This window comes from Cyanistes caeruleus, chromosome 7 (genome assembly GCF_971803275.1).
Source record: "Cyanistes caeruleus chromosome 7, bCyaCae1.hap1.1, whole genome shotgun sequence".
Lineage (NCBI taxonomy): Eukaryota > Metazoa > Chordata > Aves > Passeriformes > Paridae > Cyanistes > Cyanistes caeruleus.
The window spans coordinates 34362825-34374905 of NC_141707.1; the positions used below are offsets into that span (position 1 = coordinate 34362825).

The following is a 12081-nucleotide window of genomic DNA, read 5'->3' on the forward strand; positions in this document are numbered from 1 at the left end:
TAAAATTAAACAGTGTGGATGGTCCACGAGTAATAAAGATAAGTAATTTAGCCAGTGAAACACAAGGAGAAAATAGATGCTTTAGGAGACATCCCTGCTTGGTTCTGGGGTTGATAAAGTAGAATTTTTATGATGGAAATAAAATGGCAATGAAAATACAGTTTAAGATCAGGGATACTGTAAATCTTATGATTAGAAATATTATCCTATACTTTCCCAACTATGAAAATTTTATTACTTATTTAATCAAATAAATCAACTCAATAAATTTTTCTACATGCCACTTTTTCATCCCTTTTCACTGAAAAATCCTGCATGGTTTATAAAAAACCCCAGTGACAACAAATTTCTGGGTGAGAAGTGAAAGCAGGACTTCTCCCAAGGGAACAATTCATCTAGCAAACATCTTGAATTTATGTAGACAGAGCTATATAATATAAAAAAAAAAATAAATAAAAAGGGATATTTATAAGCAGGCAACCCCTGATCCCTGTGTTATCCCTTCAGCATCCTCCTCTATATCAGTTCCACAGATTTGTCTCTTCACTTTTAATTGGTTTGCCTCTACTCAGTTTTAAATCTTTGACTATTATCCCCAACTCTTTATCCCACTTGCAGATGAAGTACAAGGAAGGTCACTAAAATGGAGTTCCTGGTTTTCTTTCCCAACCCCTCTTGCTATGACAGGCAGAACTAAATATCTTTTTAGCAACCACATTAACAGAGGAAAATGAAGGCTGCTTGGACAGAAGCTACTCTTTTCTGCTAGGTTTTAACTATAACTCTTCCTCTTTCTCAGATGGTGCTGACACAAAACACTTTTCCAAGGCTTCATCATTTTAAAAGAGTTGTTTCAGAGAGATTTTCTGAATATTATAAAATAACAATAATGAGAAATGGTAATCAGCCTTCTCCTTATTTATCTATTCTAGTACTGCCTCTGTAAATCACACACTTCAGCTACAAAGAATGTCCCCAGAAAGAGAGGGTAGCTCTTAAAACTGTCTACAGTATCAGAGGTGAAGAGATAAAAGCCTGAATTATCTTTTTATCCTCCTAAAAATTTGCATCAGAGACTGCATTACTTATCTTTTCATGACAGGAGTGACACAGCATCCGTGTCACTCCCTGCAGACACCAAAATTCCTGGTAGTAAAGAACTTACATGGCCACAAACACAATCACAATATCTCAACACACATTGCTTCAAAAATGCTATTAAGCCCTTCAACTTCATAAGCACTTACACTTTTTATAAATGCATGAAAAAGTAATAATTTTAACACCATTTCTGCAGTGCAGGATTCCTGAGGCAGTCATAAAAGCTGTACTACACGAATTTAATTTATTTTTTTAATTGGTAGCAAAATTAGTGTTTCTTTTGAAGTGTGTGAGAAGCAGGAGCAAAACCAACACAGTGCAATTGGTATGGTGTGCAGGCAATTACTCTGCAAATTCAAAACACTTGTACCAATCCATTCACTGGAAAAAAAATGTGAATGATCTGATTATCTAAGACATATGAATCATGTGTTATTTGCTTGCAATCATACACAAAAAGACCTAGGGCAATGGTGAAATCTGCACTTATCTTTAAATATTGTCTTAAAAAAAAAGAAACCTATGCTTCTGCTGAAATTTGAGAAGTCAAAATGTTTATGGTTTAAAAATAAGTTTACTCTGTAATACAAGAGTCTCCTAATGTCAAATATGGAATAATTTTATGGTAATATACAATGAAATCAGAGAGGCTGATATGCAGAAAAGGCAGCTAACATTACTTATTTTTAGCTTGTGCCCTCTACCATGACATTCTTCAAAATCTGTAATTTCTTTCACTTAGTGTGGCTACTCCTAGGATGAGATCAGCATTAAATAAAACTGAATTGTACTGTATCAGAGAGTATAGAAAAGGTGAAATCACTCCATTCCTCCACCCCCAGTTAGCAGAATTTGCCCATTCCCTTGATTGGGGTCATAATCTAACAGGAATGTCCTTAAGCACATATAACTTTTCTGTAGAGTGACACATTTAAACCAATATTTACCTCCTGCTCTAAATTTGGGCTGTGTGCACTTCCAAGAAGACATAATGCAAACTGTTCTTTAATTTTATGCAGGCACACAACAGTATTTGCTCAATTTCAGTCCTAAGAAAACATCCTTCTTCAGATGTTGCATCTCAGGCTGCAAGATCACAGACTACACAAGCCTTTTATTCCACTCTGGAGTATAATTAGAGGATAATTAAAATTCTGGAAACTCACAGATTTCCTGTTTTGTTTGGTTTGCATATTTTTTTTGTAAAATAAGACATATGAAGTGTTTTAACAGAAGTTCTTCCTTTTCTAACGTACACTGCAACTTGTTCTCTGCTTTTTTTCACTGAGTGGGTTAAAACATTTTGATAGCAAGAGAACAGACATAGCAGCAAATTTTTCCCCAGAGAGATCTGGACTTTCTGAATGAACTTAATTCCCTTTTGTCCTCAGCCAATAATGTCAAATCAAGCAAAAAGGCGGGGGAAAAACGTCTATGTGCATTAGTTCCTGCCAAACTGTGTGAGAACAATGATGTAAAATAGTGTGAATCCCTCAGGAAATTGTGTTAGATCATTTGGCTCTTTCTTCCACCTGGTGCAGGTTCATCTCTTTCAAATTTTTTTCAGAGCTGTTGCAAAATCCAGTTTCAAGGATCTCAAGTCAAAGTGTTGATCCCACTTTTCAGATGGTATCTAACCTCTGTAGCATTCCCAGAATAACCCGGTTTTATTGTTGCCACACAAGGAATTGGGAATAGGAACTGCATCTTTAATAATGAATGGGCAGCGTGTGACTTCTGTGCAATCTAACCCCAAGCTGACATCAGCTGGAGTCAGACACTTTGGAAACAGGGAAAAGGAAGAAAAAGCTCCCCCAAACCAGGAAGAAGGAGCAGTTGATGAGATTGTCAAAAGCAGAAGCGAGCAGTGAAGATCCACGCTGGGGTGGATGTGTCAAAACTCTGAATGGATAATGATAAATCAGTCCTCTGTACAGGGGTCTATGAAGGATGAAATGGGAAAGGAAGCAGGGGACAAGGGACAGGAAACCAGAAGAGAGAAGGTCCTGACCTACAAATCAACACAAAATCAAGAGACAGAACAAGAACCTGAGGACAACTCAAGAACACAGATCCCTGTGATGGTGACCTAGCACCACCCTGCCTGTGCTTTAGAGCTCCTCAGTAAGTACAGCTATTTGCCCTCAGCCTGGAGATTCCCTTGCCTTTAACAGCAGCTGTGAGCAGACTGTGCTCCTGCAGAAAAGCCAGCCCACCCTGATGAGAGTCAGCAGCCTTCAGCTGCTGGGCAACAGCTGGGCCAAATTTTCCTCTGAGTTACAGATGGAGAACAGTGAGGGTTTAAGATATACATTTAATATCAGCTATGTAGCTGGCAAAGTTCTAATTAGTCCTCATTTGCTGTTCTCCTAGCTCATGGTCAGATTTATTGGAACTTCTGCACAGCAGCTCTACAAAAGGATGACAAAGCAATGGGTTCATTCACAATAACAGACGTTGCCAAATGAAGGATACTGAAACATCTCTTGGTATTCCAGAATGGCAAATGAGTGAGACGTGGATCAATTGGCTTCTCAGCTATATCCTCCCATAAAACATTGGCAAAAAAAACCCCACTCTAAGCCTGTGAAGATGTGCTTAAACCTTTGCAAGTAAGCTGAAACCAGGACAGTATCACATATGGCAAAAGTTAAATAAATGGGCTGTCTTCTCACAGGAAATTACACTGTTCACCATCAAGCAGGATGTTAAGGAATACGAGCTTCTCCCCTGCAGAGGGATAATGAACCCATATCATTCCATTTATCATAGCAAAGAATGACCTAAAAGAGTAAGTTACTCTGCAGGTATGCTCCTCTCTCCAGATTTGCACGCAATATCAGAGCTCACTGGTGCACATTTTCAGTTTCAATGGGATCAGAGGACAGATAACAGATATTTTCTAATATATTAAATCTATCAACTGCCATTTCCCACTTACTGACATAGCCTTGAAAAGAAGTATTTTATAATTTTAAGAAATATAAAGCTCATGACTTGCTTCCTGCAAAGGCTGTTTCCTACCTGAAGGAGGAGGTCAGAAGCTGGTTTGACTTTCTGCTGGAAAAGCACACTTAAAGTTCGGTTCTGTTGTTCCAAATCAAAAACTCTCATTTTTAGCTTTATACATTCCTCCCTCAGACCCTGTAGCATGAGAGAAAACAGTAAGATTAGAAAGCAGGTAACAGAATCACATAAAAAGCTCTGATGTCAGATACCAAAAACTAAACACACAACTTTTAAAGTAGTATAAATTGGAAAAATGTGCTGCTTCATTTTCTCTGCTTGTTTGATCATCCATTATAACATTAAAGAAAATCTTGTCATGACAAACAGTAACTACCTGGCATCTCCTTTCAGAGTTTCCTGTTAGCATAAAAATGACTTTGCTAGCAATGTGTTCCACTTGGCAGCTGACAAAAAGCATAAAGCAGCAATTAATATATGAATATTGTAATAAGCAGGAACTAAGTAAAATGCATAAGCTATACCAAACCAGGCAGAAGTTCAAAGTGGCATTTTTTGCCTTCAAGGTGCTTCAAGATCTGAAGTCTGATCCCTCCCTTGCTTTTTCTGGAACAACCAAGTCACCACTGCTGTGCCTGATGTGGATGTGCTGCCTCTTCCCTGACATGCCAGGATGTGCCCAGGTGGGCAAGAAGGCCAGTGGCATCCTGGATTAATGAAAATACAGCAGGACCAGTGCAGTGATCTTCCCTCTGTACTGGGCACTGGGGAGGCCACACCTCAGGTGCTGCGTCCTGCTCTGTGCCCCTCACTGAAGAAAGACATTGAGGGGCTGGAGTGAGTGCAGAGAAGGGCAGTGGAGCTGGGGATGGGTCTGGGGCACAATTCTCATGAGGAGCAGCTGAGAGAGCTGGGGGTGTTTAGCCTGGGAGAAAAAAGAGGCTCCTTTCACTCTACAACTCCCTCAAAGGATGTTCTAGCCAGATGGGGGTTGGTCTCTTCTCCCAAGTAGCAACTGATAGGGCAAGAGGAAATGAGAGGAAATGGCCTCTGGAATGGCCTCCAGGAGAGTTTCAGGTTGTATTTCAGGAAAAATGTCTTATGGAAAGGGTTGTCAAGCATTGGAACAGGTGGTGGAGTCGTCATCCCTAGAGGAATTTAAAAGCTGTGGGGATGTGGCACTTGGGGACATCGTTTGGTGGGCACTGGGTTAATGGTTGGACTCAGTGGATCCTTCCCAATACAAGCAATTCTATGATTCTATGAAAAAGATATAAAATTGGACATTAGAAGCAGAGGTGGAGTGTAAAACCAGTCAAGCCAATAATGCCTTTCAGACACAGGTAATTATCTATCTGTCTGTCTGTCTGTCTATCTATCTTCAGTGAAAAACCTGCTTTTCCTGGTCACCTGAAGGAACACAGGATTCTGTCAGAGAGAGGATTTTGGAGACAGTGCAGAATCTGACACTGAGCTTCTCAGCATAATTTGTGCAGCAGCCCATTTTGGGGTAAGAGAGCTTCACAAACCAGGAAAGTTAGTCTCCTGATAAAGGTTACATGTAAAAATAATAAGCTGCAGCCATATTTTGGTTGGCTTGTTTGTTTTTTATTTTAAATCTCCAAAATACTTACCCTTATTTAATTTTAGAACATTTGCTGCCCTGTGGTATTGCCTAGCTCATATTAGTTTCCACCATATGAAGGTGGAGAAGCAGGTCTCAGAACCCCCAAACGCTGTCCTGTCAATACCATTAACAACATGATGACCTGGCTTGATGAGAAAACAACTCAAGAGGTGAAAACTCTAGTCAGATGTAACTTAACTTCTTGCCTACAGTTGCTCTAACCTCTGCTGTAACCAGCACTGAGGTTATAAGAGGTGAACACACAATAAAATACGTTCATCTTGAGACTCCCAGAAAACTGTAAACATCTTTTTATGCATATGTATCAGATTTTATGAATACTGGATGAATGCAGTTATTTTCTCCTGGTGGTTTTATAACATTTGTTTTAGGTGGCTGTCAAGTGGCTGTTCAGTTGAAATTGCAAGAGCCTTCCAACACAATCTTCAAAAAATCTTGAGGCCGATGATTTGTAAATTCTAAATGATTTCTAAAACCGTGAAGCTTTGTTTCCTGTCAGTGAGACCTCTTGTCCCTGGTCTTGCACAAGGCAATCTCTATTAGGAATAGAGATTGCAAGCATCAAGACCCATCATTATCTGTCTGTCACAAATCAGAGAATTTAAAACTGAGCCTTGGCTGTTACAACAGTGCTTAACATTTCAAGACTACTAAGGGCACTGAACAGGAAAAATGATTCACAGAAACTAACGGTGTAGAAAAAAATTAAATCTTAGCAAGACCTCTGCCCAAAAGCTTCCTATTTCACAGCTTTAAAACCATAAGATTTATGTTTCAAACTTTAGAATTTCTGTAAAAAAAGTGAAATATAAGATAGTAGATTACCCACCCAGATGCTATAAACCCTGCCAGTGGTAATGCCACACATAGCCCGGAGGAGAAATGAGGTACATAAATGTAGCAGTATTCTGGCAAAATAAAGTCTGAGTTTAGAAACTTGAAGTCCTAAAATTACCAATTAATACAACTATCAAATGTCTGAAGCATATAATTCCTCCCCTGTGGGCAAAACAACTAGCTATTAAGGTAGCAATCTCTCAAATATTTAAAGGACTCCTAGGGTTTCAGTATAGTGAGCATCTCTGATGTCTGAGCATCTCTGTAGTCTTGCTTTATCTCTTCAGTGTGAACAAGACTCGCTCTTCTCCAAAATGGGATCCAATGCCCTCTGTAGAGGTTCCAGAAAAACACTGCTCTCCCTCTGAACATGCTTCTTTCTGCTTTAATTAACACTTAATTCACTTATTGTTATTTAATTGATGAAAATGGAGAAATAGTTTTCATACAGATCCCAGAGTAAAAAGAGAAATGTCCTGAATAGACTCCTATGGAGGAGATTACAATGCAAGAAGTAGATACACAGGTCTCAAAATGATTTTATTAAATGGTTTATCTCCAGTTTTAAACTGCTAATCCAGGTCTTACATGGAAAAGAAAAATTTAAAAAATCCAGTTCTCAGCAGTCCAATCAGCTCATGTTATATGAGAAGTCTTTGGGTGGAAGGAGAAAGAATGGATGTTTTCAGTATTATAGCATACAGGTTTGCCTCAGTTAATTTTGTTGGATGTCTGACTTCTTAAATTTCCTAGAGGCAAAATTTTCTATTAGTAAGTGGTAGAAAATCCATAGAATTTTGCTACATAAAATTGTGAAATTATTCTGCGTGGCTAACTCAGCACAAATTCAATTTAATGTAGTTTCTCCAGTCACATCAAGAAAAAGTCTTTCATGTTAGAGAAATTCTATATGTATTGTAACAAATTACATACTTGAAAAGTGAACGTTTAAGACTGTAATTCCATTTCAAGGATTCAGTGACATTGATAAATCACTCAAGCTTTGCTCACTCAATTTGTGTCACCAGAATCTCTCAGTGGGATCACAATCTTTCCACATCCCAGCAAGTACACGGCGCTTTACTCGTTACATTACAGCATGCACTTAATTTAAGTGAAAATTAGTCCTTGAGGGATGATTTCAAATTCACAGCAAAGCCCACGCAGTGTGTGCTACTGTACAGAATCACTCTTCTCCCTTTTGTGAAAGCTCTCAGCTTTTCTTCCAGCCTTGCTCTGCTCCAGAGGTGTGTTATCTCTCTGTGGCATGACTGACTCTGTCTCACTGCTCAGCTCTATGACAGTAGATTTATCTGTTTACCAGCTACTATTTGGGTTCTGATATCTACCCTTCTGGGACTGGTGTGAGGAGTGCAATTTCCTCTCTATTGTACACTATTGTGTTCCTGTCTTTTCTCATAAAAGGACTTATATGAACGGTGTCAGGAGCACTATAACAGTTAATATTCATTAGCATTTGGAAAAGTACCCTCTTTCCTCTTTCTATGGATATTAAATTAGCTGTTATTACTCAGTAATAGGTAAGCAGCTGTTAAATCCCATCAACCCTAAATAAATCACTTTATTAAATGTATTCGGATCTGGTTTTATTGTATCCTTAGGAACTCCTTGGTTCCTATGGGTTTGGAAGGATTAATTACTGAGGAAGCATGTAGTCATCAAAATGTCTTTGCAAAGGAAATCAGGAAGCTCCTCTTTCCATCTGGGAAACAATCAAAATATTCCCAAACTGGAGATTAATATATTGAGATTAACCCTCTGGTGAGTATTTCACCATATATGGTTTTATAATTCAAAATGTGTGTGAGGTTTTCGTGTATATTAAAATGAGAAAATTCCTCAATTTCCATTTAAACTGTATTGAAACACATATTTGGGACTTTTTTAGAAAATACTTCAAGATGTATTTCCAGCAGGTGTCACAGGAACAGCTCTGATGATGCACAGACCCTACTCCTACGTGTAAACAGAGGAACACAGCGCAGACAGCAAACCTCCCTGGATGTCATGGCTCACACAAATCAACTCTGAGCTGCAGCACTTCCAACTGCTGGAAGGCAGTATCCCTCTTCTAGAGTAAAAACCTTTGTTGTGCATCTAAAAATCATGAGATGAGCAATGATACTTTAAATGCTGCCTATCCCCTCTTTCTGCCCCCACTCTTCCCTTTGCAGGGAGTGTTCTGGGTGATGTCCTGCTGGGTGGAACAATATCCATAAAGGGAGGCTTTGGAACCAGTCCTCAAAAATTATTTGCATCTCAAATACTTTTTTTGTATGTGGCAAGAGTTTTTTTGATTATTTTAACTTGGTGTTTCTTGCTGCATTTTAAGAACATTATTACTTGTCCTGTCATTGAGGGTAGACAAAACAGTTTATATTCTTCTTTGCACTATCTGCTTTAAAAGACTACATTTATGTCTCTTTCCGAATCATCTTTTAAAAACTAAATGATCCAAAGCATTTTAATAATGCCACATCCATCAAGTGGTCTAGACCTCACAAAGGATCATTCCATGAATATTGAAATGCTCATAGCTTATTGTTACAGAACTTTGACTTTTGTTTGCCTTTCCCTGTTTCCTCCCCCTGACAAAAGGAAATAATGGAATTGTGTTTAACTCAAAGACCACTTCAGAAAACCAGAACTTTAGACATGACTTGATGCAGAACAGATGTAGAAGCCACAGTAAATCTTTTCATTATGCCAGGTTTGCAATTATCCTACAAGTATTTTTCCTGCTCAGTACTTCCCCTGCTTACTGAATGTGTGAACACAGTTTAAAAATGGATATTATTTAAGAATATATATATATATATCTTCAAATAAACAATTAATATCTGCAAGCTTTAAGTTACACTGAAAATATCCAAATCACAACTTACCTTTTGAGTAAGTAGAGCCTGAACAACCTGATTAGCTACCTGAAAGAAAAAAAGTAAACAAATTTACATATCTTATCACGTGTGTGTATGCATAACAACACCTTTTTTTGTGGCCTGTCCTGGTTTCAGGTAGGGCAGGGTTAATTTCCTCTCAGTAGCTGTCACAGTGCTGTGCTTTGGATTCAGAATGAGAATGATGTTGGTAACACACTGATGATTTGGTTTTTTGCTAAGTTGTGTTTATCCTAAATCAAGGACCTTTTTTAATCTTGTCCCTTGCTCTGCCAGTGAGGATGTTCACAAAAGAAACTGAGAGGGAGCATTGCTGGGACAGGTGACCTGAACAGACCAAAGGGAAATTCATGTGTCATTCCAAAGGGAATGACGTGTGATATAAACTGGGGGAGTTGCCAGGAAGGAAACCTCTTATCTCAACATACAAGTTTTGTGCTGATTCTTCACCCCATTCTGTTGGATTTGAGCAAGTGGCTGTGTGGTGTTTCATCTCCATCTGGGCTTAAAACCATGACACCCAATGTGGGGCCCAAAGGGTTAAGGACAGATCCAACCAGAATGAGTTAAAGGATTGTTATAAACATTCACTGTATTGGTCTCACAGTTGCCAGTGGCTTTACACTCCACTTTCCCTCTACAGCCATCACTATTTCTAGTGTTTTCTTTATTTACTAGTTTTTCAATCAGATAATACCAGTAAGAAAACATGAAAACCACATCAACTGCTTCTGTGCTAGTCCTCATTATAAGCATAAGTATCAATTTCAGTGTGACATGAGGGGCATTTGGTTAACTTCTGTCATCTCTTCTTTGCAGTAAATTCAACTTTCACAGTTCTATATGTGGTTGGTGTGCATCAGCATGGACTGCATTCACTAGAGCAGATTTTTACCAACCAAGGATGGAGGCCTGAATGTTTTCATGAAGTTTAATTGTTTCTTGATTAAATATTGACAAAATGGTACATCTATCATGACAAGCAGAAACCATAAGGTGACACAGAAAATTAAAGTACCTACTGTCATCGAAATGTGGTTGGAATGCATTCACCGTACATGGCATAATTGACTTGAATGAGATTACACACCATTGATTTGCAGAACTATATATTCAACAGGGAATTTTTGAAGTTATTTATTTTATACTTCCTTTCTAATTTATATTTACCAGCAAGGATAGGAGCAGTGAGGTGGAAGAGGGAGAGAGAGAAAGACAGACTGAGGTAAGATTTTCTGTTGATGCTAACTTGAAGGTTCAACACCATATATGCACATGTTATCACACAATGTGATGATTTATTGTTTTGCTCCTGCATTTAGGCAAAGCAAGTAGAGAGATGTCTCTCTTAGATAAAAGAGAGTTTTGATTTGGTTTTGGTTTACAGAAATGACAGTAAAATTTATGCAGGTATCACTAAACTGCATTGATTATTTTTACTCTTGGCAAATTAAATAAAACCCCCCCCCACCACTGATGTAAACTCAGTTGGGAGCAAAGTTGGGAGCTAATTCACTTCTGTAAATAATTTACTTCTGCTAGATACAAAAGCTACACTTGATCCATACTCATAAAATTGCCTAGTAACAAATATATTTTCCAAACTGGCCCTTAACTTCAGGCAGCCTGTGAAACAGCGCTCCAAAAGAATAGCTCTATACATGATTTAACAGAAGACACAGACTAATATTAGAACAGTAATAACCAGCAGAAGTAAACATGCTAGGGTTTTGAAAGCCCATGTGCCTTGCCCTGCAGGCCCTCGGGCTCTCCATCCGACACTGTTCCTTCTGGCAGGTACTTTAAGGTCTGTTTGCTCTGCCTGAAAATTGAACAAACCATAGCGAATACATTATTTCTTTACTTTCTGACACGGAGTTACTTTACCAAGGAAGAACTAAAAGGCTCTTTGAAGTGTGCACTAGTCACTCACAACAGCATAGCCTACAAAATGACTCCTACAGCTTTACATATTGTACAGAGGAGCGTAAATGGCATAATATTCCAAACGGGAAAAAACCTGAACCTGCTGATGCATATATGACAAATTTTCCAGCTTTTGAGTGAAGATAGGTATCTAAATGGAAGTACCTGCCAGTGATACATAGCTCCCATGGAACTCAATAAGATATGTAACCAGGTTCTTTAGATAAATGTGCCTATTTTTTTATATTATCTAGCAACTTGGCAAAACTGCGTTGTTATTACCATTCAAGATTTTCAGGTCTGTATTTTTGGTATTCAGCAGGAACAGAGGTGGGAAGCCTTCAGTGAAATGTTCTGCAGTTACTAAAATTAATTTAGCACTCAATAAGTGGAATCATAGCCAAATGTTTGCATTTCAAATGAGGTTGCCATTCTACTCCTACAGCATATGGAAATAAGCTGCTAAACTCAACAATCTACTTCATTTTAACTTACAGGTATCAGGAGGCACCATGGATGTGAACAACATGAACCAGTTCCACAAAACTGATAGTCACAACCACCAAAAACTGTGGAAACTGAGATCACTGAAGGCAGAGGAATTGACTTTTGAGATGCAGAAAATGTGAGACTGTGAAGTTCCCAATTATATGAGGCGTTAACTGTGGCTCAATCCCAGTAAAA

At 38.5% G+C, this 12081-nt stretch overlaps 1 protein-coding gene across 15 annotated transcripts in view; it reads right to left on the minus strand.

Moving 5' to 3' along the window:
• NCKAP5 (NCK associated protein 5) overlaps window positions 1-12081 on the minus strand; it is a 453280-nt gene that overhangs the window by 77929 nt on the left and 363270 nt on the right. For all 15 annotated transcript variants that reach the window (XR_015289529.1, XR_015289528.1, XM_086898613.1 and 12 more), the window contains 2 exons: window positions 9460-9498; window positions 4126-4245 (listed from right to left, as the gene is read on the minus strand). Coding sequence is in view for 13 of the 15 variants with exons in the window: in XM_086898613.1 (XP_086754739.1) it covers window positions 4126-4245; window positions 9460-9498 (159 nt within the window). In the remaining 2 variants the exon portion in view is untranslated. The remainder of the gene's footprint in view (window positions 1-4125; window positions 4246-9459; window positions 9499-12081) is intronic.